The 25502-nt window shown below is 34.4% G+C and overlaps 1 protein-coding gene across 2 annotated transcripts in view; it reads right to left on the bottom strand.

Moving 5' to 3' along the window:
• The window catches only part of LOC114638372 (ephrin type-A receptor 5), a 250160-nt gene that overhangs the window by 172181 nt on the left and 52477 nt on the right, over positions 1-25502 (bottom strand). For both annotated transcript variants that reach the window (XM_028786797.1, XM_028786798.1), the window contains exon 3: positions 6483-7146. In XM_028786797.1, coding sequence (XP_028642630.1) covers positions 6483-7146 — 664 coding nt within the window. The remainder of the gene's footprint in view (positions 1-6482; positions 7147-25502) is intronic.

Raw genomic sequence — 25502 nt, 5'->3', positions numbered from 1 at the left:
AATGTGCAATTTGAACCCAAACATTGTGAATCCAAAGTAACATGGTTAAATTGCTAGACTGTTGTGTTTCACAGTCCTCGTCTCACCATTTTCAAATAAATTTAGGTGGCTTTTAATACATATCCCTTGTTTGTTCCATTGAATCTATCATGCCTCTAAAGCTAAAGAATTGTCATTTCCCACTTTTCCAATTGTATGTGTTTAGTTTTGTTGATATGTATGTTCACTGGGGGGAGGGGGACTTAGATTAGTGCTTTTCAATGCTGCCTCAACTATGAGGGAGGATATCACATAAAGTACTTGGCAATCTCTGGAGGCAGTTTTTCTGCTTTCAAAATGAAGTGTAGAATTCCTAAGGCTTCTAGTGGGTGAGATCAAAGAACCTGCTAAAATCCTCCCTGATGCCTCTGACCCACATTCTCACTCCCATCACCGCATACGTATTTGGCTAAAAATATTAATGACAGTGTTGAAAAGATGGCATAGAATGAAAGGGAACATAAAGCAAGGACAATATTCTGTAAAACTATTGTAGAGCTTCTCTAAGACCTCGGTAGAGGGTGGGTTAAGCTGAAAGAACCAAAACTCATCTATTTTTATTATCCTTATGTGTAAAACATGAAAATACACATGAGGGTTGAGCTAGTTAATTGCCATGCCATAGTGTTTCCTCCTACCTTAACGGTGTGTGTACATGTGTACACACACATACTCATAAATATACATACATGCATATATAGAGTAATCTATACCTGCACAGATGCATAAATACATAACCACCTGCATACATATATATGAATATGCATGCATACATACATGTATACACACATGCACATACAGTTATACACACAAACTACTTTTGTTTTATATCTGTATAATTTCTGACATTTACTGAAAATTTAAAATAAAGATCTGTTATTTATTGTTGAATAAAATAGCATTCTTACTGTTGAGTAAAATAGAACCAACAGTTCTACCTCTTTAATTTTTTTTTGGCAATGTGGCTAATTAAAAATAACTAGGCTCCCCAATGCATAATCACAGGAACACCTAATATGCTATATTTCCAACCAGTTTTTATGCAATCATAAATATGAGCCAGAAATATGAATGATCACCATATTGTTCCCCGCTGTATCTGAACTGTTTTTGAATCAAAGCTCTTTCCTGAGGTGGGTATTTTCACTATACTTTTCCTTGCTGCGCAATCATCTCCCAGTTGGACAATTAATAAGAGCTTTTCCTCACAGCCCTTGACGAGCAACTTGCTTTACCCTGTACTTTAGCATGCACTATATACCTTCTTCACTCCGGCTGGTTTTGGCAGTGACCCACAATCTAAATCTCTTTTCCCCATTTGATAGAAGTGAAACCATAATTATGTAGGGCTAATTTCAAATTACTACTTCATTCCACTCACAAGTGATGAAGATTAGTGGTCTTGCTCTGCATCTGAGTAAGCCAGCAACATGAGCACGGGAGAACCCAGCAGGCAACATTTGATTCATGTGAACTCAATTACTTCTGTCAAACACATCCATTTCAATAAAAAGCAGAAACTTCCAAAATGGGCTTTTTCTAACCATTTTGTACTAAAAAAGAAAATCATATGACTCCTGAGGGGGAAAATAACATGGAAATAATGATAAATTACAGTTAAGGAAACACACATGGCTAAATGGATTTGAGTTAGTATTTGTTTCCTAACACACACACACACACACACACACACACAGTTTCAAAAAAATGATTTTGCATACTTATAGTAGTTAATTACAGAAATATGAGGCATGTATCTCAGCGTGATTAAGCTAATATATAGCACATTTTAAGTTAATAAAATGAAAGCCAGAGTATTGTATTGTTTGACTCAACAGAGATTATAACAGATACAGCTGTCTACTTCTTTTAAAGGAAGTTCAGTGGGAGCTTCATATGATATGAAGATAAAGGGTCTTGCATTACTTAGATGGCCTTGTCCACTGGACCTATGCTCTGTATTCATCAAGGGTGTGATAATATAGTTAATTACCTGCCTAATATTCTCAATCCTGAGATTCAAATTCTGAAAAATCTTAGGTCAAGCCCCATCATGCCTACAGGTGCAATGGTTCACACAGGGATGACTGACTGGGCTTATCAAGTCATCACCCAGAGTAGACTCTGCAAATATTCATATATGATAACGTACTGCAACAAATATATTCAAATTTCAGCTTCTTGGCATAATTACAACCTTAATTAAACCTTAACCTAATTTGGTTAGCAGAGAAAGTAAGTAATTAAATGGCATTATGTAATAAGGTCACTTTATAAATATGCTTCATAGGCCTCTTTTGTGCTTTGAAAAAAATTAACTAAGGATGGTGTCCGTGGTCTGGGATATATGAAATGTCAGTCATTTCAAAGCATAAAAATGACTTATTTCTAGATATTGAGAATTTAGACAATGAATCTTTGACTAAGAAACCATTGCTGTAAAAGATTTTTAGACAGAACAGAAAAATTCTGTATGTGAATAGAAATCTAAAAATAAATAAGCAAAATAGTATTTTGCTTACCTTATTACATTTTCTTTTCTTTTTGCTGAATCTACTCCCTTTCCTCTTGGTTTCCAATCTCTTTCTCATTCTTTAAATCAAAAATATACCACTCCTGCCATCAGGAGTGAGTAGTGTAGTAGAAGTAGAAAGAATCATTAGGGGAATAATAAATCATAAAGTAGGTAAACACTTATGAATCTAAATGAGTCTAAGAAAAGGCAGTGTGTGAGTAAATAAGAGTGAGGTGCGCCCTCGTGTTGACCTGTCATGGCATCCCTCCAGAAGCCGTACTACAAGACTGCAAATTGGAAGGGTGAATTGAAATTATCCAGGAGTGATGGAGATAGATGATCACTCAAGGGGGTAAAAGAAGAATTATAAAAGAACAAGAAAAATGCTTCTGGAAAACTGAACAAACATTGTATGCTTCACATGTAGAGAAGAGAACAAAAAGAGGAGCCAAAAATAAGAACAAACCTCATCATGGTCTGTGCTGGCTAGTTTAATGTCAACCTGACACAAGCTAGAGTCATCTGAGGGAACCGCAATTGTGGAAATGCCTCCAGTGAATCAGGCTGTGACTGGACAAGCATGTAGGACAATTTTTAAATTAATGATCCATGACTGTTAGCAGATTCATTAATGAGCTCAGCCTGTTGTGCTTGGTGATTCTATGAAAGAGCAGGCTGAGCAAGCCATGAAGAGCAAGCCAATAAGCAGCACTCCTTCCTGGCCTCTGTATTCACCACTCCCTACGGGAGACTGCCCTGCTTGAGTTCCTATCCTGACTTCCTTCCAGGATGAACAATGATGTGAAAGAAAAAGCAAATAGATCCTTTCCTCCCCATGGAAGTTTGCTTTGGATCATCTTTCATCGGAGCATGTAACCCTAAGACAGGAATTTAAGGTTAAAAAAACAATCTCAAAATGGTCACTACTGAGTTTTACAATGCAGAGAGGGAGAAGAAGACACATGGTGTAAAGCAGTAAGCTTTTCATTTCTTAATAGATGCTATTTTCACATGCTTCAAAGTCAAAACTATGCAAAACTATGCATCCAGCCATGCATTATATTTTAAAACAAACTTCCGATAAGGTCTAACTCTAGATTGGAGAAGGAAATAGAGGAGAGTGTTTCTAAGAGATAGATAACCGAGTGGTATTTTCTAGGGACATATCATGATGATTTGGATAGGTATTTAGAAAGAAAATGTCTGAACCAGTCTGAGACTTGTGCTCGATAAGATTATTCCAAATATCACTTTCTACTTAATATTTAAGTAGCATAGGTTACAGTGGTATAACTTAAGTCCTATGGCATTTCTGCCATTCATTATTCACACAGAAACACTATCTCTATACATTTATTGATAAGGTATGAGAGCATTTAAGATCCCAAAGCAACCTCTCAATTTTTTGAGAGTTTATTCAATGAGATGGGTTATTTATAAAATTGATATGTATAAATTCTACTAAATTGGATGCATAGTATTTTATACTGTTAAAGACAATTGGCTGGGGGCAAGAGAAGTGGCTCAGCAGCTAAGAGCCTTTTGCAGATAAAGGAGGCTTCATTCCCAATCCCCACATAGCAGCTCCCAATGGTCTAAAATTCCAGCCACAGCACCTGATGCTCTCCTCTTACTTCTGTGGGCACCAGGCATGCACATTGTACAGAGATATATTTAAAAGCAAATATTTACACAGGAAACATGGTAAAGTAACTGAAAATGTTTAAAACGGGCATTAGGAATATAGATGTCTCTCTGTATAAAATATCCAGTCTTATACACTCGGCCACACCACAAACCCTGAAGACGTTGCTCCACTGCCACAGGAATGAGACAAAGTCAAGAATTTAAATACATTCGTTTATTTTTTTTACTTATAATTTTCTAGCATGAGTATTTTGCCTGTATTATTTCTGTGTACCAAGTACAATTATTGGTGTGCAAAGAAGCCAGATGACTATGTTGTATTTCCTGCATCTGAAGTTACAAACAATTGCAAACTGCCATACGAATGTTGGGATTTGAACTCAGGTCTCCTGCCACAATAGCCCATGCTCAACCATGAAGCCATATTAATATGGAGGAGTTTTTAAACACAGAATTTGTAATCCATCCTGCTCTCACTGTGCTCTCTACTCAGTGATGAGGCAAAATAATAATAATAATAATAATAATAATAATAATAATGTTAGCTTCTCACACTAGCAGGCATTCATATAGAAGTACCACTCCCTTGAGATATGACACGTTCAATGACAGTGCCAATAGAGTATTTTCATCGCATCAATTCAAGTTTCATCCTCTAAGCATTCAGGAATTTCTTATACCATCTGTTAATTGGAATGAGAACCAATTTTGTAGTGGTGTAACTTAGCCTCTACCTACTCCCTAAAACAACATAAATGATCAGTAGATTATTGCCTTAAAATGACAATAAACAGTAAGGGAAATTACTTATAAACTTTTTGTCTATATTTTATAATGAACTTTAGGCAATATTAATTTAATTGATGTTTTTATCATATAATTACATAAGACCTCATCATAAACGAATTCAACTGTTGAAAAACAAAAGAAAAACCAAAACATTAGACCTTTTACATAAATCTAATCAAACTATGATTCACTACTACAAAAACTTAGGATTTAGTCACACAATGTCCATTGGACAACATTCCTAAGTGTATATGTGTGTATTTGTATGTATATGTGTGTCAAGAATTTACATTGAAAAATAGCTATATAATCAATTATAGGTAATAATGCAAAAGTCCTAAAATAGGAGCTGATACTGAAAAAGGAGATGTTAGCTCATACAAGAGATTTCGAGAGAATTAATAAACCAGCCTCTCTGAGATTGCCAAGTAAATGATACTATTTTGTATCTCTAGATGTTTAATGAACCTAAAGCCAAGCTTGAGCAAACTAGGTAGGTTAGTACACATAAAAGGAACTTAGGAGACAAGAACGCTTATGAAAGCAAGAGAAGGTTTTCTCCTCAGTCAATACACATGAAGTCCTTGTTATTACTTAAAATTAGGATATCACGAGAGCACACATTTTCAAAGGAAAATCATATGCTTTCTTCCTCATACACTGTTCTGTTTGGTCTGAAGTACTATCTTGTTTCAGAAAGCCATTGACAAATATCCAAGTCTGAAAGGGCAACTTACCACACTGTAGGCAAAGCGAGAGCATTTTCAAATGAATGAGGAAGCATGCATGATCAAGTTTCAATTTAAAAGAAAAATTAAAGCAGGAAGAAAAAAACTCTCCAAGTGCAAATTGCTTTGAAATGACCTTTCTGTATTGGCTCTGTCTCCGAACACTTATTTTCATGGGGCACTGGTTATTATGCATTTAAAATTGATCTATAAATTTTGAAAAGCAAGCATATAATTGCAACCATATGTAAACAACATAGTAAGCTAAGTCCTGTGAGATAACAAATGTTTGTTGTTTTTTTTTTTTTGAGAAGTTCATATTGCTGAACCTACTTGCGAAGAATTTTTAAATGGCAGTTAAAAGCATGCCAGGACAAGATTTTTGCAATTACATTTTGTAGCGCAAAACAAGGATAGAAAACAACTTCATGAGAGAAAACCACAGTGGTAGACGGACAATCCTGCATTGGATGATGAGAGGCTATTGGCTGTGTCATTCAAAACTTCTGAAGATCAGATGAATATGAAATATCATATGGAGAGTCAGACACTCTCTGAGCATTAATTATGTATCGTCAGTAGAATCGTGCATTAAATCTTTCATCATGGCTTGGAAATTTTGAAACTCAGAGAAGAAATCAAACTTGAAGGGAAATATTCTCCATAAAAGTAAAAGGTCGCTTGCAATCACTGGCGGAAACACATACACATGAGCCAAGAGAAGCAAATGCAAAGCCCTCACAAATTCACAGGCAGAGACTTACCTTGACAGGTGCCATTTTTCTCTTCGTATCCGGCCATGCACATGCATTTCCCGATGGGAACCAGCCACTCCCCTTCAGCACTGCAATGCATTTTGGGAGGATCGTCTGTCACAGAATGGTTGACGCAGGAGCCTGACACCTCTAGCAACTGTGAAGAATCTGCTCCAGTGATAGTGTCAGGGAAGACAGCCAAATGTCTTACTACAGAAGGACATTTTTTATAGTAGACACGGACAGAAACCAGAGCAATGCAAGCACCCACATCTTGGAAAGCAAGGTAAAATCCCTTTTTGCTCAGAGGTCCTACATCTCTGACTTCCGTATTCAGTTTCATGACACGGTCGCCAAGATCAAGTTCTGTGAAGCTCTCATCTGCAGCGATGGTATCAATCTTGATGTACTGGTTCTCCTTGATATTTCTCCCATTCTCATCATCCGATTCGAAATAATACATGTTAAATGTCTCCTTACAGGTCCCCAGTCCCCCGGGAAGGCTATTGCAATCCCGTAGAGTAAACTTGAGTTCAATAAAGATTCTGGAAGCACCTTCGTTAGAGATCCAACTGGTCAACAGCCAATTATTCTGATTCTGTTCCATAACTTTGCACACTTGATATGTGTGGATGGGCGCGTAGTTTTCATCAACTTCACCAATCTCTTCCCACTGTACAAGACGAAATAGAAAGACGTGAAAAATGGAAGCTCAGAATGTAAACAGGAAAAGTCACAAAAGCCATGAAAACTAATTTACCGACAGAAATATATATTCTCTCATATATATTGCTGAAGTAAGCCATATAAAAAACTTGGGGAGAAGAAACTCACAAAAAAATAATTTTTTGTCTTTTTCAATTTCCTGAATTTCATGTTACGGATTCAATTCGTGGTCTCGGGCATACTAAGCATTTACTCTCCAACTATCTGTATCTCTACATACCCAGTTGTTACGTATTTCACCAGATTAACCCAAGGATGGAAAAATTAGGAAGTAAATGGCTAAAGAGAAAAAATGTATATTTTTAGAATAAAAATTTTAAAAACAGGTATATGTATAGTGAACAAAAATAAGGATAATTGAAGTATTTTGGAACAAAGGTTAGTCTATACATAAGATTAAAATTATAGTTTGGATAGTACCTAAGTCATCTATGGGCTGAAAATTTGATTCTAGCTCACAGAGCTATTTGGGAGCTATTGGCACAATGAACAGTGACATAGCAACAAATTGACTACTGACATATTGATATAGCCATAGATGAGTGGACCACTCAGCCCTCATCAGAGAAGCTTCTTGCAGTAGATGGCAATGAACACAGAGACCCATAACTGAACAGTGTGCATCAAGTGAGGGATTTGGTGCTAGATAGGATGAGTTTGTTGTTGTTGGTTGTCTTTTTTTTTTTTCAAACTCTTTCTCTCAAGGCTCTTCAGAAGAGAAGGTAGAAAGAAGGAAAGAGCCAGAGGTGGTGTATGACTTCAAGGAAACAACTTCCATACACAATAGAAGGACACACATACACACATATAGACCTTCAGAGACTGTGAAGGCACTTAAGATCTGCACACCTTCAATCCAGATAAAATCTAAACACTGAGAAGAGGAAGTGGGCACAAAGGCCCTCCCCTTCAGAGAAGCTACTTGCAAGTAATGCCTGCTGGGAAAGAGGAATCTGCTTTCTCCAATGGAGTGCCACTTTCTAAGGGTAGGTAAGCCCCATTCCAAGAACAATTAATTGGCCAACACAAAACTGACTTTTTCTTTTCCCTTTTTTTTCTTTTGTTTTGTTTTAAACCAGTGTGGTTCTTCGTTTCATTTTGTTTGCCTGTTTGTTTGTTTTGATTTATTTTAATTTGTTTGTATTCTTTGATTGTTGGTTGCAGATTGGGGGTGGTAAAGGAAGAGAGAAAGATCATTAAATTTAGTAAACAAGGAAGTGGAAAGAACCCTGTAGGAATTGGGGTAACAGACAAGAGATCATTCTTTCCTGGGAACATGAGAGCGTGATCCTTTAGTTTCTTCTCTAGTTTTTCCTGAATGGGTAAGCAGTTATCTTCTCTGCCACATACCCTGGCCAGCACTTCTGAATCACCCCAGGGCTAACAGCAGTGGGACCCAACTGATTAAAGACCAAATTCATTAAAACTGCAAACTAAGATTTAACTTTTCCTTCTATGACTTAACTACATGAGGTATGTTTGAAGTAGTCGTAAGCGAACAAGGAAAGTAAAGTTTAACTGGAAAACAGTTTAACTTTAAAAGAAAAATTGAGAATAGAGAACCGAAGCACACACAAAAAAAGATTTTATATTTTAGAACATAGTCACCTATTTAATATTTTTAAATTTGCAGAGGACATACAAATATAATAAAATTTGAAAGGAAATCTATTAGTTCAAAACGAATAATAGATATTTAATTCACAGAGTTGCTTATTCAGAAAAAAATTCACTAATTTGAAAGCTAAACAGGTGTTAATTGATTTTTCCATAGCTCAGAGAATGATTAAATTAGAGATAAAATCTATATATTTGACCAGGTTTACTCTTGTCATTTTTCATATTAATTGTGTCAAAAATAGAATGATAGATTTATATTGGTGTATTTACAACCATCTTAACATTCTAAATGGATACTACATATAATAATAATAATAAGTAGTCTTTATATAAATTCCAAAACATAATTTGAGCAAATAGGATTTATAAATCACTTATTCCCACTGAAGTATTTAGAGAATCTTAAGGTATCACATCTATAGAACAGCCATCTGTAGACACTCACTGCTTTTGAGACACCAGTTAAGTTCAAGAAATTTTACAAAGTTGTACAGAAACTATTTAAGCTCTATATAATTAATTATATAATTATACTCTATACAAGTTTTTAATATACTTGAAATATATAGCCAGCAACGGATAACACCAACTCTCAATAAATGGATGATATGTAGTTTTAGACATTGTGTATGATACAAAAGAAACTCAAAGAAGTTAGTTTCTGTAGATGTTAAATAAACATTAGCATTTTGGTTTCATTTTTGTTAAGTTCGCAAAGATATAGAAAACGTAGAGTCAATACATGGAAATAAATCTCACACTTCAGATTGCCTACCTAAAACTTCTAGCTGCCATTAGACAGACACATGTAAGAGGTGCTAATGAGAGAAAAACTGCTGAATGACTCAAATTGGCAAAACCACACACACACACAAATGTCTCATCATGACGGATTCCACATGTTTGTGTCACATGAGGGCTAAGTTCTTTCATTTTGCATTACTTTTTCTCCTTTAAAAGGAATATCAATTTTGTTATTGATTTTATTGCAGATAATCAGTCATTCTAACAACAAACTGATTATATATTCTTTCATGAGCAACTTGTCACTCTTTTATTGTAAATCACTCTTTCATATCATAATTGATATTTAAAATAAAATAATAATGAACAAAAATGTAAAAAAAGAAAACAATTTACCATAAGGTCAGTTGGATAGGTGTGTTTTATATTACTGATAACATTGATCAACAAAAGAAAAAAATCTAAACAATATTATACAAATATTTATCTTATGATAACATTTCAAGATGTAAAACAGAGAGTTTTTAATCATTCTCCTTCAGATGCTTATAGAAGACTTGTTTCTAAATCATATATTGCTACAAGGACCAGAAAGATAAGGTTGCCAAGTAAATTAATGCAAAATATCAGGATCCTCAAACATTATAAACCAAAGAAGTCACAGTCCTTTCAAGCAAAGAACCAATGCTAAGTATACAAGCTAAGCATCATTTGACAGGGCAGCAGCACACTTCCTGCTCCAGCGGCCAATTTGAAAACATATGCATTAATGTCATGGTACTCTAAATCACTTCAGTTAATGGAAATAAAGAATTTAAAAGCTGTTTTGGTACAATTTTATTTATATACTTTCAAGAATAATACTGAAGGCTCATAAAATATCTTTCAAGAACCAAACAGAAAGATTTCAAACATTGTAATGAATAAGTATGTAAGTAAATAAATAAATAGATAAATAAATAGATAAATAAATAAATAAAATTCCAAGAGGTACTGTAGAGACATCTCATGCCAGGTTCCACTTAAATACACTAAAGAATGAGAAAAATATTTATTTGTTTTAGATTAAATTTGAAATAATACCCTTAGTTCATTGATAGTTTTGGTTCTCTTAGCATAAAGAAATTATCTTGCTGTTCGTAGAAAAAAATAGATATGATGAAGAAAAAAAATGAGTAAAATAAAAGAAAGATAACAAAAAGAAATATCCTCCAGCAATAACCCAAGAAAGGGCTACATAAATTTCCAGTTACTTTTACAAAAGACTTATCAAGGAGATTACAGCAATTTTTGTGAAAGATATGCAAAACAGTGTCTTTTCAGTTTTTCTGGATAGCCTACGAATCTGTGGTTCAGAAAAATACCCTCAGATTTTTCTGCTGTTCCCAGTGAATAGTCTGTGAATTTTGGAAGGATTGGTTGCTGAATGTTAATCAGATGGACAATGCAGTTCAAACAATTCTCTACGGTGTATGCTCTAAGTTCATGTTCTTCTTTGCATCTTTTTCCTATTTATCTACTATGTGTTTGCCTTAATTTAAGCCCTGGTTATACAGATAGCTTAGGTTGGCATGGCACCTCTCACAGATGCTTAGAGATTTCTTTTTTCTCAGGCCCTGAAAATCCCTGGACATTTGCATTCTTCCTTCACACATGGACACGCCTCCCATGTCAGCCACATTCAGGGAACTGAGTCACTGATTTATGAGTGTCATACACTATTCTTTGTCTCCCGAAACTATAAAATGCTTTCCCTCTATCTGCAGACACTGAACATCTAAGTTTCGTGCCTGGAGTGCCAGCTATCCCTTCGGCTTCAATGTGACTCTCCTTTCTAATCCACCAGCACACGTTATTACTTCTTTTTTTTCCATTAATACTTGAAAATACTCAGGGCACAGAGTTTAGGCTATAATCTTCCTTTAGATTGTACTCCCAAATCCATACTAAGAAGCATTGTGTGAACGGAATTGATTCTGACCTTATTGCTATCAGGGTTATAAATCATCCAGTTCTGTTTTCATTATTTTATTTCTATTTATCTTCTCTTCCCTGCATCAAGGAATGAATCAATTGAAGTTAAGAAAGAGTGCTAAAGAAACTTCCTAGTCAACTTCTGAATAAAAATGCTAGATTGTCGTTGTTAAGAGGAAAGTCGTGCCTGGCAGTTCAGTTTTATTCCCAGGTATTCTGATCTCTTAATATATAAACAGAAATCCAGTCTCTGACATAACAGCTTTGCAAACTAAATTGAGAATTGAAGTTATCTACTGAGACCAGTTAAAAACACTAATATTCAATTTTTAAAAATAGCAGAAAAGGCATAAAATTTGGACTAATAAGCATTTTTAAAATAGAATATTTGAAGAGCAGAAACAATAAAGGACAGTTTAAAGCACACATGAGCACAGTAATCTTTAGACTCATTTGTCTTTGCAAGTCAACTGGACTTCCAGGACATACGTCTCCCTTTTATCTGAGGTTGGCTTGGGGACAGCTCTGTCCACTGCACAAGTTACTACTTCAGGAAACCATGCTAATATTATTAGTCATCATGTACTCATAAAATAAATCCTTTCTATGTACGCTATTCAGAAACAAATGTGTTAGCATTGAATGAAGCATGCCCATCCTAGGGTGTATGCAATCTCAGGATATATAGTGAAAAAAATTAATGTCAAACATTCATTCACACAACCCTTCGTAATCCAAAAGTTCAACTAATTGGAATTAATTCATAATTGATAGATCACTGTCTTTATGATTTATGTTCTGGTGAAAACAAACATTTTTCCATAAATTATCCAAATTATATAGGTTCAAATTATAAAATTTATGAATTTATAACATTTGAGAACAAATTTTTAAATATTTACTTATCTTCTATATCTATAGGTATCTGCATGCTCTCATCATTCTGCATATCACAGTATGTGCAGATGTCAGAGGACAACTTTCAGGATTCAATTGTCTTCTTCCTTCATGAGTAATCTTGAAATCAAGTACAGGTCAACAACAGTCTTGATCAAGGCACTTTTATCCTTTTAGCAATCTTGCCAGCCTAGCACCAGTAACTTTTATTAAAACTGTAAATATGTATTTAAAGATATTTTAATATTACAATTATTCACACAATTTTATGATCTTAGCATTGCATATTAGCCAGTTGGATAATGTTTTGCCAACATTACATTTGGTAAATTTCAATTCATAGCTTACTTTAAGTACTTTATTCTTGATGTCATATTTTGAAAGTGTTCAATTTTTGTTTTGCACTCACTAGTATGTTGGACAATTTTACACAAGTTTAACTCTGCAATAATCCATATTACAGATTAGAGTTATATTGTTTAGCATATTTCAGTCAAAGTGTCTTAGTTCAATTTTGGTGGTTTTCTTTTAAGAGTGAAATTAAAATCTGGGAAAAAATCAGTTTCTTTTGGCATTGGCTCCCACATGACAAAGAGAATTTTCTAGAAAGGCCAGATTACAATGAAAAGACTTCTATAAACAGAGGGTAATTGTTTCTTAGTTTCTAGTACAACAACTTTTACACAACACCTTATAGATACCCTGGAACAAAATAAAACTTGTCCTTTGAGATTTATTCAGTATTAATTAAATGCCATTTCCTCTTTTTAATAAGTAAGTTCTAGTCTATGTGTAATATGTTTTGTTCAGTTTAATGATAACATCATCATCTGAGATCATGGGATTTGAGGTTTATTAAAAAGAGTTATATCTCCTATGATTTCAGAATATGTAGTAAGAACAGTGTGAATGGGCATTAAAATATGAATGCTATGCACACTCCCATTCTTAACCACTGATTCTCAAATATACTACCACATGCTCTCAAAATACACTACTTTCGTCTACATTTACTGGAAGATTTCTATTTCAGAATAGAGATTTTTTTTCTAGTTAGACACGTCAAACCTGCAACAAAATATTTTGTGCTCTACCCTTGTTCGTATCTAGTTTGTTGTAATGATATATGTCTTAATTCATGCTTCTTGGTTCATTGCTTCATATACTTCATATATATACATATGTATACATACATGTACATAAATATATGTATGTATATTTGCATGCATCCTGCTATCTTAAAGTAAGTAAAATTGGGTTAAATATTTTTAAATTTTGACATGAGTAAATTGCTTCTTGTGGATGATTATAAAAAAAAACCTAGAAGTGTATCCACTTTATATTACTATATGAAACAAATATACTGCACCCCCCCCTTCAAAGGCTCAAAGCTACGGAAGCAGATAAAGTATACAAACCAGAAAAGGAGGATGACTACTGGAAAAGAGTCTTCTGGACTCAGCCCAAGAAGAGAAAATCCCAGCATGGAGATTCGAAGTCAAGACACCCACCCACCACTAGCAGTGGAGTTATTACAACTGTTGGATTCTGTGAGAGTACCGGTGGGTTTTGCCTAAGAGTGTAGTTCTTGATAAGACTATGACTATCTAGTGGAAGGCAAAATAAACAAACGAACAAACAAACAAACAAACTCCAAGAATATCTGGGCAGCACAAATTGGCCTTGATGTGGGGAAAAGCACAAAGATAGGTGAGAAGGGTAGAGGGTTGACAGTATCAAGTTATGGGAGGATGGTGAACATGATTAAAACTTGTATGGAATAAGCGAGGAATTAAAAAAAATATTTTTGAAATATCCTTTTCTTTCTTTTACACAGACAACTACTCCATCTGTCTACATGTTCATGTGACCTAGGGCATTCAAACTAAAACATTTACTCTGAGGATGAATCAGGCAAGTTCTAGAAGGATAAGCAACATAGATATACAATTATGACTAATGGTAGAAAAGTGTGTGTCTTAGCTAGGGTTACTCTTGATAAAGGAAAGTGTCTATATGGCTTACACTTCTACACTATGCTATCACTGTAGAAAGTCTGAGTGGAACTCAAACAGGATAAGGGCGAGGAAGGCAGGAGCTGATGTAGGGCTTTTGCTTACTGGCTTGCTTTCATAGCTTCCAATCTTTCTTATAGAATCCAGGAACACCAGTCCCGGGATGACACTGCCCACAATAGGCCGGGCCCTCCACTAATCATGAGCTAAGAATTACAATCTTACCTAGAGACTGATTTATGGAAGTATTCCCAATGGAGGCTTCATCCTGTCTGATGACTCTAGCTTGTGTCAAGTTGACATAAATCTACCTAGCATGGTGAAGTATCAGGCTACTGTGATTTTGCTTTGTATATTTGTTGCTACTTAAATGTGTTTTAATTGATGACAACTCATTTCTCATTAGGAAAATAAGATGCTTACTGAGAAAAATTATCTCAATTCAAGTCAGTAGGCATTCCCTTTTTTATCATTGGATATTTTAATTATTTACATTTCAGATGTCATCCCCTTTCCACATTCCCCTCCCCTAGAAAACCCCTATCCCATCCCACCTCCTCCTTTTTTTTTTTTATACCATTAGTGACTTTGGGCATGGACAGGGAAGTAGGCTTGGATATTTTGGTCATCCTGATAAGGCCTTAGAAACAGTGAACTTTGTTTATTTATTGCCTTGCTTGTTCTTTGACTGTTTGTGTTTATTGTCATGTTTGTTCCTTGACTATTTGCTACTATTGTATTGCTAGTTCCTCAACCTAGAACTGACCTCAATACAAGAATTTCTAATGACTTACACAAATGCTCAAACTACAAAGACTCAAACAGGAGGAATCTTTGTTTTGAGTCATAGTTCTATGAAAAACACTGCATTTCATACATAATACTCGTACTATTTAGATCTCAAGTCTTCCATGGGAAAGGAAGAAGAAAGATGTAGCATCATTCTAATCTTTTTTCCACAATGCATTATACATATAGCACAATCATAGACATGACTGAACAGTTTTGTAAATAGGTAAAAAGAGCATAAGCAAATTATGCTAATAACTGCCAAATTATCTAAGATCATAATTCTGATTTAAATCAGTGTTTCTGTTTTTATGAGAGCAATTATTTATTTTACTTTTCTAGATTTACTTGTTTTACACGTAAGCATTTTTTTTCCTGAATGAATGTATGTGTAATATGTGTACTTCTGATACTTAAAGAAATAAGAAGAGACTGTCAGAGCCTCTGAAACTGAAACTACAGAAAACGGGAAACCAGCATCTGCTTGCTGACAATGAAGCCCAGATACTCTACAAATTAACAAGGTTTTCAATGTTGAACCATTACTCAAATCCTAAGGGTTAAATTTTATTGATAAAATATGGATTCACCTGACATAACTTACCAATGAAAAAGGAAACTTTTCAATGGTTAAAGAATTGGATATTTTCTTTTTCCATAAAATAATAAGTGTGAATGTTAGTGATGAAATTAGAATTCCATAACTATAGTCCCAAAACTTTCAAAGTTTCCTGACTTTTGGCAACTCAGCAGACAGAAAACAAACAAACAAGCAAACAAACAAACAAATAGACAGACAAATACCATCTTTGGTTATGTAGAAACTCCAGGAAGAAAAATAGTTTAGACATAAAAAAATATAACACAGATTTTTTGTTTCACAAAATTAATCTCTTTAAATAGTTCCAGTTCTTTGGTAAAATAATTATGATAAAATGTTCAAAGTCTAGCAAAAATGACTTGAATATAAATTTTGTCTTTCTCTGAAGTGAGACATTAGTGGCAAAAAATAATCTTTCAGCCAGTAGAAGTTTGAGTTTCTTTAAATATTTTTAAGATTCATGAATATAATATAATAATTTTGCTAGAAATGATTCAATTAATTTTCTATGTATGAAATAAAACTGAAATTGATTATTTTATTGCCTATGGACATGTGCAGATACTTCCGTGTTCAGACTTAATTCATTATATAAATAAAGTCATTTGAGAAAGACATTTAGTCTTTTAAGCTTGTATGAAAATGTTCGTAGGGAAGTTCATAAGTAATTAAGTACATATACGCAATACATGTGAAAGACCAAGGAGAATTTCTTTCTTACTCCATCTCCTTCAATGCTTTATTTAGAAATTATTCTTTATTCATTATCTAAGTTGTAAAGAAAAGAGTTATATATCCCAAAATCTCCTTGGGAGTACTTTGCAACAGAAAATAGTTGTAAGAAGAAACTTTCTTTTTTTTTCTTTTTCAGTATTTATATTCAATATTTTTTACAGTCCAGTCCTTATTCCCATCCTAGTCATCCTTCAACAGTTCCTCATCCCATACCTCCTCTCCCTGTCTCTCCAAGAGGATGCAACCCCCTATACACACACCAGACCTCTCCACTCCCTGGGGCCTCAAGTCTCTTGAGAGTTAGGTGCATCTTCTGTCACTGAGGCCAGACCCGGACAGTCCTCTGCTGGATATATATCGAGGGTCTCATACGAGCTAGTGTATGCTGCCTGGTTAGTGGCTCCGTGTCTGAACAATCTCAGTGGTCCAGGATTTTTGAGACTGTGTATGAGGTCTTCTTATGGGGTTGTCCTCCTCCTCAGCTTCTTCCAGTCTTTCCCTATTTCAACCACAGGGGTCCCTGACTTCAGCCCATTGGCTGGGTATAAGTATCTGCTTCTGTCTCAGTCAGCTGCTTATTGGGCCTCTAGGAGGACAGCCATGCTAGCTTGAAGCCTCCCCTTGAGATGGATCACAAATTGGGCAGGTCACTGGACCTCCTTTCCCTCAGTCAAAGAAGAAACATATATTTGGGGGGCTGAAGAAGTCATTCATAGTCGAGTACTGGCTTATTTACCATGTACAAAACCTTGTGGCTCTGAAATTTATTTGAAGAACCATAAAGAAAATTAATGCTCAAAATGAAGTTTATGATTTGACCCAGAAACCTACCTCTTAATGAAACTACATGATAAATATAATATAAAATCTAAAATTAAAAACTGAACACAATACGTGAAATCATTCCACTTTTAGGCTAAACATTAAATAGTTTAAGGTATGCAATATTAAACATTTAAGGAATATTTTAATATTGAAAATCTGGAATTTTTTTTCCTTAAAAATTCTTATTAATGAAAACAAATTAGAGCATATTAAGTTGTCAATAATAATGATAGAAGACAAAATGGGCTAAGTGAGTAAGAATGTCTAAAATTAACAAATTAATAAACTGAGTAACATGTTAAATGATCTCATCAGCACTCTATTAAAAAGCAACCCATTATCTATGGTGCATATTATCAGACTTGTCAGGAACTTTGTTCAATTGGTTATAATTCCACAAGTATCAGCTTAAGTCAAATAGGATTTTAGAACACTGACTTAGTTCACCATGTTAGTAAAATCATCTAATAGGGTATCTTCAAACTGCAACTTTACAGCATATAGTACGTTATGCCAAGAGAGATAGCCAAACAATCATAATCAGGAACAAATTATCTCTGTTGAATTACTATAAAAGTTTATGCAATCATTGAGTTCATATCTTTCTTAAAATGTCTGTGATCTCAGTTATATATGTGCTTAAAATGGAAACATATATTTATTGCCGATATCATTGTGAGCTACTGCAGCTACCTTGGAAAACAGTATGGAGGTATCAGAAAAGAATAAACAGTCCCATAGGAATTAGCTGTTTCATAGTTGGAAATATGCACAGAGTAATATAAACCACCGTAGTGTATGAAAGGAAGAGTATTGCTCACTCATGTTTATTTTGACACTACTCACTTCATGAAAGTTGTGGAAACAAACGGATGAGAGAAACACAGCACATAGATGTAATGAATTCTTACTCAGAACTAAAGAATAACACGCTGACTTCACAGGAAAACAGAGAGAATGAAAGACTGCTCTGTTAAAGGATGGCAGACTCAGAAAGAAAAATATGCCATAATTTCTCAAAGATGCCTGATCTAGACATGGGGGCAGGCAGTGAGGGACAGAGAAAGAGAGGGATTGATAAATGTGGGGTTGTGATCGACAAGGGGAGAGAGATAGAGGTAGAGATATAGATAGATAGATGATTGATAGATAGATAGATAGATGATAGATAGATAGATAGATAGATAGATAGATAGATAGATAGATAGGGAGAGGAAGGGAGGGAGGGAGGGAGGGAGACACGGAGGGAGGGAGGGAGGGAGGAACAAAGGGAGGGAGGGAGAAAGAGAGACAGAGACAGAGACAGAGACGACAGAGACAGAGAGACAGAGACAGAGAGACACAGAGAGAGACAAAGACAGAGAGAGAGAGACAGAGAGAGTTGAATTAGGAAAGGGTCTAATCTAAAGTTCATGAGAGACAGAGAATAATACAACACACTGAGATGAAACCAATACAGACAAGGAGATTCTTTGTGAAGCAGAGGTACTGGTGAGAAGTGGTGAGGGACCAAGGGGTAAGGCAGTGGAAGCTGAATAAGCATGAGGTGTAATCTTATGTATGGAGACACTAAAGTGAAGCGCGTGCATTGTATGGTAACAAAAAAATTAAACTGATGGAATACGTATTTATTGCAGAGCATTTATTCTCCAAAAGGAGTCTTCATTCCTCAGGACCCCATAGGAACATATGTACCCAAGTTACAACAAAATTATTGTAAAATGTTGCTCTGTGACCATCAGTATAAGTGAAGAGGAAATTTTAGGATTACCCACATGTGTATATTCTCAATACTGTGTGACATTCAAAAGTGGCACAAATGTTTTCATTAATCTAAATGCTATCATACTGTAAACAGTGTAAGTTCTTTAGAGAAACTTTCTTTTCAAAGTAATATAAAAAAGAAAAAAGCTATTATATGTATGATTCAATTTAATAAAAAAAGAAAGTGGATTAACCTGTGGTGTGCTTACTGTTTCTGACAAAATAAATACAATTATCTTCTTGCTATCTTGCCAACAACATCAAAAAGATTTTAGTAAACCATTTGCAACCCTGGATGCTACATCCATTCTATGAAATCTATATTAAAAATATGATGCTGTGTCTGCCCTCTGCTTTTTGCTATGCCCTCATTTTTCCCTAGATAATATTACATTTTATAGTCTAGGTCATGACAACAGCACCCATAAATCAATTCCAAATTTCATATTAGTCATGTTTCTGTAATCAGTGGCTATTTCACACAGAGTTCCATCTCATTTTTGTTTGGAAACAAGCACATTAAGACTATAAGCTTATTCATGTTTAAGTGATTATAGAGTCATAACAGAGCTTCAGTGCCCCCCCATCCCCAGGCCACAGAAGGATTAATGAAAATCCTTAGAAAAAGAGGCTTTCTACTGACAGAGTGCTGTGCATTCAACAGCTGTGGGTCCATAGGGATGGTATTATTTTCAGAATTTCAACACTTTTATGCTTGAGGTAAAAGAAAGAAAGAAAGAAAGAAAGAAAGAAAGAAAGAAAGAAAGAAAGAAAGAAGGAAGGAAGGAAGGAAGGAAGGAAGGAAGGAAGGAAGGAAGGAAGGAAAGAAAGAGAGAAAGAAAGAAAGAAAGAGAGAAAGAAAGAAAAAAGAAAGAAAGAATTATAGGCCCATTGCAAATCTTCTCTTCTGTATTATACTTGTTATGCTTATTTCTGGCCCAAATGACAACAACAAGAAAACACACACACAGGTATACACACCTACACAGATACACACATACACACACACACAAACACACACACACACAAATATATGAGGGAAAAGTGACTGATTAACATAAACCTGGACATGCAAGTTTAAAAGGTCTAGTTACACATGTACAATTGTAATTCCAAATCTTATTGCTGGTACTTGTATTTTTTCCCTTTCATGTATCTGTACACATGCACCATGTGTAGGTTCATGCTGGCCTATATGGAGCATATGTGTGTACAAGCAGACCTCTCTGTCTCTATTTCTCTGCCTCAGTCTATCTGCTCTGTGTGTGTGTGTGTGTGTGTGTGTGTGTGTGTGTGTGTGTGTGTTTAGGATGAACCTAGGCTCTCTAGAATCATTCTTGATTGCTGTGCTACCTAATTATTTGAGCTATTATCCCTTTGGTAAACCAAGAGCTTCGTGATGCAACTTGTTTGCTGCCTACCTTGCTCTGGTAATTCACTCTTTATAAATCTCAAGGGAGGAATTACAGGTTGGACACCCTGCCCACCCAGTATTTACTGGGTTACTGGGTATTTACTCAAGTCCCCCTGCTTGTGCAGAAAAACACTTTCCCTGCTTAGCTATTCCTGAGTCCACTGCTTGCAATTTGATATCTAGCACAATACAAATTTAACATTAAACTATTTTTTACAGTAAGGCATAATGCTATGTGTAGGCATTTCTGTAAATTTTTCTATACATTTTTTTTTAAAACTTTGACCATTTATTGTAAAAGTGATATTTAAATGAATGATAACACATCGAGACAAACATAAAGCCTTTACAATATTAGCAAAGTTCCAACAATAAAGAGAAATCACTGCATTTATGCTTCAGAGTTCTATCTTCTGGATGTAATTTTTCTTACCATTCTGAGCTCTTCATTAATCGTTATAAATCCTCTTGCTTGGGATAAAAACACAAGTGGGAATAATAGAAGTAGTTATTTGTGTGGTTGATTTTAAGTTTAATAGCAAAAGAACTTCCCTTTTTCCTGTTTATCAAAACAATGTGTTTCATGATCAAATTCTGATTACAAATATTAGATATAAGTCTCCTTATGACACTGAGATTTAAAAATTTTCACCTAATACAGCTTAGATACTATTTGACTTGTACTTTTCTCTATATGACCAAAAAGGATGTTTGATAAAATCAAGAAAATATTCTGAGTCACAGCTAATATATAAACATCTTGGCCTCAATTTTTTATATTGTTGCATAACTAATAGTTTGCCTATTATATAACTTGGCTCCTCAGCCCTTATCCAAATGTCTCATGCGTTTTCCAGACAGTATATGCTCTTTAGGATGCTACTAACAAAAATAACTTATCTATTCCTTTTTGACTAGTTAGAATGACTCATATATAAGTTTTGAAAAACAGATAACTATTAGGACAAAACCACACAGACATAGAATCAGGTGTTGTAAAGGCTCCTGGAAGCAGGAAATAGTCCATGCTACCAAAGGTAGATATATACTGGTTATCTGTTTTGAAAAGTAATACATACTAAATTTTAAAATCTTTTCACTCAGAATTTTGCCATGTACTTATGAACGTAGATGGAAAGTTGACTTGGCAAACATTGTTATAGCCAAATATAAAATACTTACACAAATATCAGTAAGAATAAGTAAATATATTATAATTATATTTTAGATCAATCTCCAAGAGTTAACAAGAATCTAATTATGTAACCATCAGAAATACATAATTTGAGAAAAACTTCAAACTTGAAGAAAGAATAAACAACAATTTAAAATATATAGGACACTATTAAATAAACACATAAAATAAATACTATAATTTATCAAAAGGGCGGGGTTCCAAAGAACTCTAGAGGAAATATATGCCTACATATATATGTATATATCTTTGCGTGTGTGTATGTGCGTGTGTGTTTGAGTGTATGTGTGTGTCTCATGAGTGTGTGTGCCTGTGTGTAACATTGTAATGGACTATTAAACAGAGTAGAGGTAAACAAAGTGACTCTAACACTTGAATAAATACAAATAAATTCTCCAAATTTGATGAAACCTATTGATCAGTGAATCCAAAATGCCCATTGAACCCAGTTAGTATATACAAAACCTAATTGTCTATATATATATTGCTAAAAGACGACACATTTTTAAAACATTTTGGAAGTAACCAAAAAAAAAAACCAGCTCATCAGATACAGGATAACATGATTCCTCAACAGCAGCAGCAGCTATAGGACCCCTAAGAGATTGGAGTGATATATCTAAAGGCCGGAACAGTGAAATACATCAACTAATAACACCATACTTTGCAAAATTTTATAAACTTATCAACGGAAATTAATGAATATTTTAGAAAATAAAGACAAAAACAGAGATATTACTATAAAGAATATACAGGTAGCAAATAAGCACAAGAAAAGATTCCAGTGTGTTGAAATTAGTTCCCGGTTTTTCCTTCTAGTTGATACTCCCAGAAAAAATACCCAGACTCAAAGTATATTTACAAATACCTTGGCCATATACCTCGGCTCTTTTCTGACTAGATTAAAACTAAAATAACTTGAATATTGTAACCTACATTTTAGCACATTTACCTGTTTACCTGTGCTAATGTATCATGTGTGCTTCTCACGTCTTTCCAGTAGCTCCTCCCACACCTAGCCGTATCCTAGAAATCTTTCTCTCCACAGATGTCCAACCTTATATTTGCTCCATAACACATAGGCCATAGACTTTTTAGGTGACAGATGATGCATCTATAGAGTACACAAGATATTCTTTCTACACCAATGTCCAATGTCATCAGACATCATATAAACTCATATAGTTGTGAGATACCATAAGCTACTTGTGATATTTGTAGGGTTGCAATTGGATCTAGGGAATCAAATATATCAGGCAAAGGTTCTATCTCTTAACCTCACTTTCAGCCTTCAATAAATAAAGTCATGTAAATCCTACATGCTATGCTCATGTATTCCTAGCAGAAATGTAAATTAGTATCACTAACCTAGAAAATTAAGAGCCTCTTAAATAGGTTAAAATGGAATTACTGCAGAATGCAGAAATGTCATGTTTGGGGGTTAATGAGAAGATTCAGAGAATAAAGGTGCTTGTTCTACAAGGCTCAAAACCCTGGGTTTTATCTTTATAACTCATATAAAGGTGGAAGGAAGAAATGACTCCATGATAGTACACTCTCACCTCCTCAAGACTGTATACACACACACACAAACACACACACCCCAACACAAACACATGCACACATGCATGCACAAACTTTTATAACAACCTTCCTTTCAATGGGAAAGAACAACATCAGCTTGGATGACCTTTGCCTGCAAACATAAAACAAAGTTTAAGACAAATTACTACTCATCAGTAAAATAGATTGTGCTATAATCATCGATTATTCTCCAGAGAATTAATCTGAGTGAAATAAATCCCTAAGTCTTTAAGTGTGATATTTTTATGAAATATTTTAAAAGTGTAGAAAAGTTTAGTGTTTTTCAGAATTAGAGAAGGAGCTAGAAATAATAATTTTATGTTTGGGGGTCACCACAATACGAGAAACTTATTAAAGTGTCTCAGCATTAGGAAAGTTGAGACATACCAATTGAGAGCACAATGCTATGAATTTGGCTAATTCCACAACATAGGTTGTGGCCAGTTAGTGATATAAAATATAAAAGTGGATTAAATTCTTATCACTCTAGGCACATATTTTTCTTCATATCTGATTTTTTCTGTCAACAATTTACACTTATGTGTTTCTGATAGGTTTGTTCTTTTCATTCAACAACACAGAAACACATTTTGAAATCTTTTATCTCTTGCATGCTGTTGAACATTCACTACAAAATAACATAAGAATAAATGGAAGAACTAGTGTATAAATGACATTGTGGATTTACCCAGAGTCATTTGTGGCCTTGCTAGGTGTTGCCTTGTGATCTAACACAGAAAGAGGAAAGAACTTTTGAGTGACAGTTATTTCTCTCACTTTTTTCTAGAAGTAATTTGGTCAAAGTGCATTTGGCATATCAACTCTGAAATGTTGCCAGCCTTTTATTCTAGTTCTTACTTTTTTTCTCATTCAATAATAACCCCTACCAGAAACTAGCAGGGAAAGAAAGAGAAGGTTAAACTCAGTCCTGTCACATGTTGTTAGAAGTTGGCAGCTACAGGAATGGTTTTGTAGTAAAGAAAATGGAATCTCACTGAAGAGTTCTACTTGAAGCACTATGAATTCCATTTATCTGTTGTCTCTGGTTTCTAATTACACATGTGGAGTGACAGTTGGCAGGGCCATGGAGATGTCCAAGGACTGAAATTATTTCTTAAATCATCAGTGTATAATATCTCAAAACAAATGCTTTATAGAAGTAAAATTGGGGTTTATGTTTCATGATATTGAACCTTGCCCCACGTTAATGATATTTAAAATTTACATTTTGACATAAAATAAAATATGATTATTCAGACTAACTGCAAACTTCAAAATCTTGGCTAAATTCTCTTCTGGTTATTACTAATACTAGGTCAATATACTAAATATAATGTTGCTAACATACATACTCAACAAATAAGAGTTTCATCACATTTAATTTATTCTTAAACATGGAATTAAATATTTTTAATCTATTTTAAAATAAGAGGCATATAAAAATTTTAGATATTTATTTACTAGTAAAACCAAAATGTGAAAAACATTGTTAGAAAAAGTTTTAAAGAATGGAGAATATTTTCATAGACAATATTCATAATGAAATTTTTGTTTAAGGTACAATTCCCAGTGCAGATTTTATTCATTAATTATCAAATAAACTTTAGAAGTAACCACTTATAGGATTACTAATCCATAAATGCTACAGTGGCATTCCTTCTTTAAGAAATTTGCTTATGGCTGCACACAGCCTTACTGTAGAGAGAAATAAATTCTGCAATGATTTTTATGGAGAATTAAATAGGATACAGACATGCTAAATTTTGTTTTTCCATCTATGCTGATAAACAAGACACAACAATTCATTGGAAAATGATTCTATTTATAGTTCAGGTAACTCTCCATTTGAAATATTCCATTCATAATTACATAGAGCTGGTGATCTGAAGAATCTGTCCTAGTTACAGAAGTTTGTCCCAAAGGAGACCACAAGATACATTAATCACATTGACAGTCAGGTACACACTCACATCTGCTCAGTCAGTAGCAACAACAAACTTCCCACGCACTTACAAGTGTCTATTACACACATTTTCCATTGTATGTAAGCATAAAACTTTCTTTTCTATATCTGAGAAACTGAAATTCAGTCATTCACATCTCTCTCTCTCTCTCTCTCTCTCTCTCTCTCTCTCTCTCTCTCTCT

This window comes from Grammomys surdaster, unplaced genomic scaffold (assembly GCF_004785775.1).
Source record: "Grammomys surdaster isolate TR1022 unplaced genomic scaffold, NIH_TR_1.0 125581, whole genome shotgun sequence".
Classification (NCBI taxonomy): domain Eukaryota; kingdom Metazoa; phylum Chordata; class Mammalia; order Rodentia; family Muridae; genus Grammomys; species Grammomys surdaster.
The sequence above is the reverse complement of the archived record's forward strand: the minus strand, read 5'-3'. Positions and strand labels throughout refer to the sequence as shown.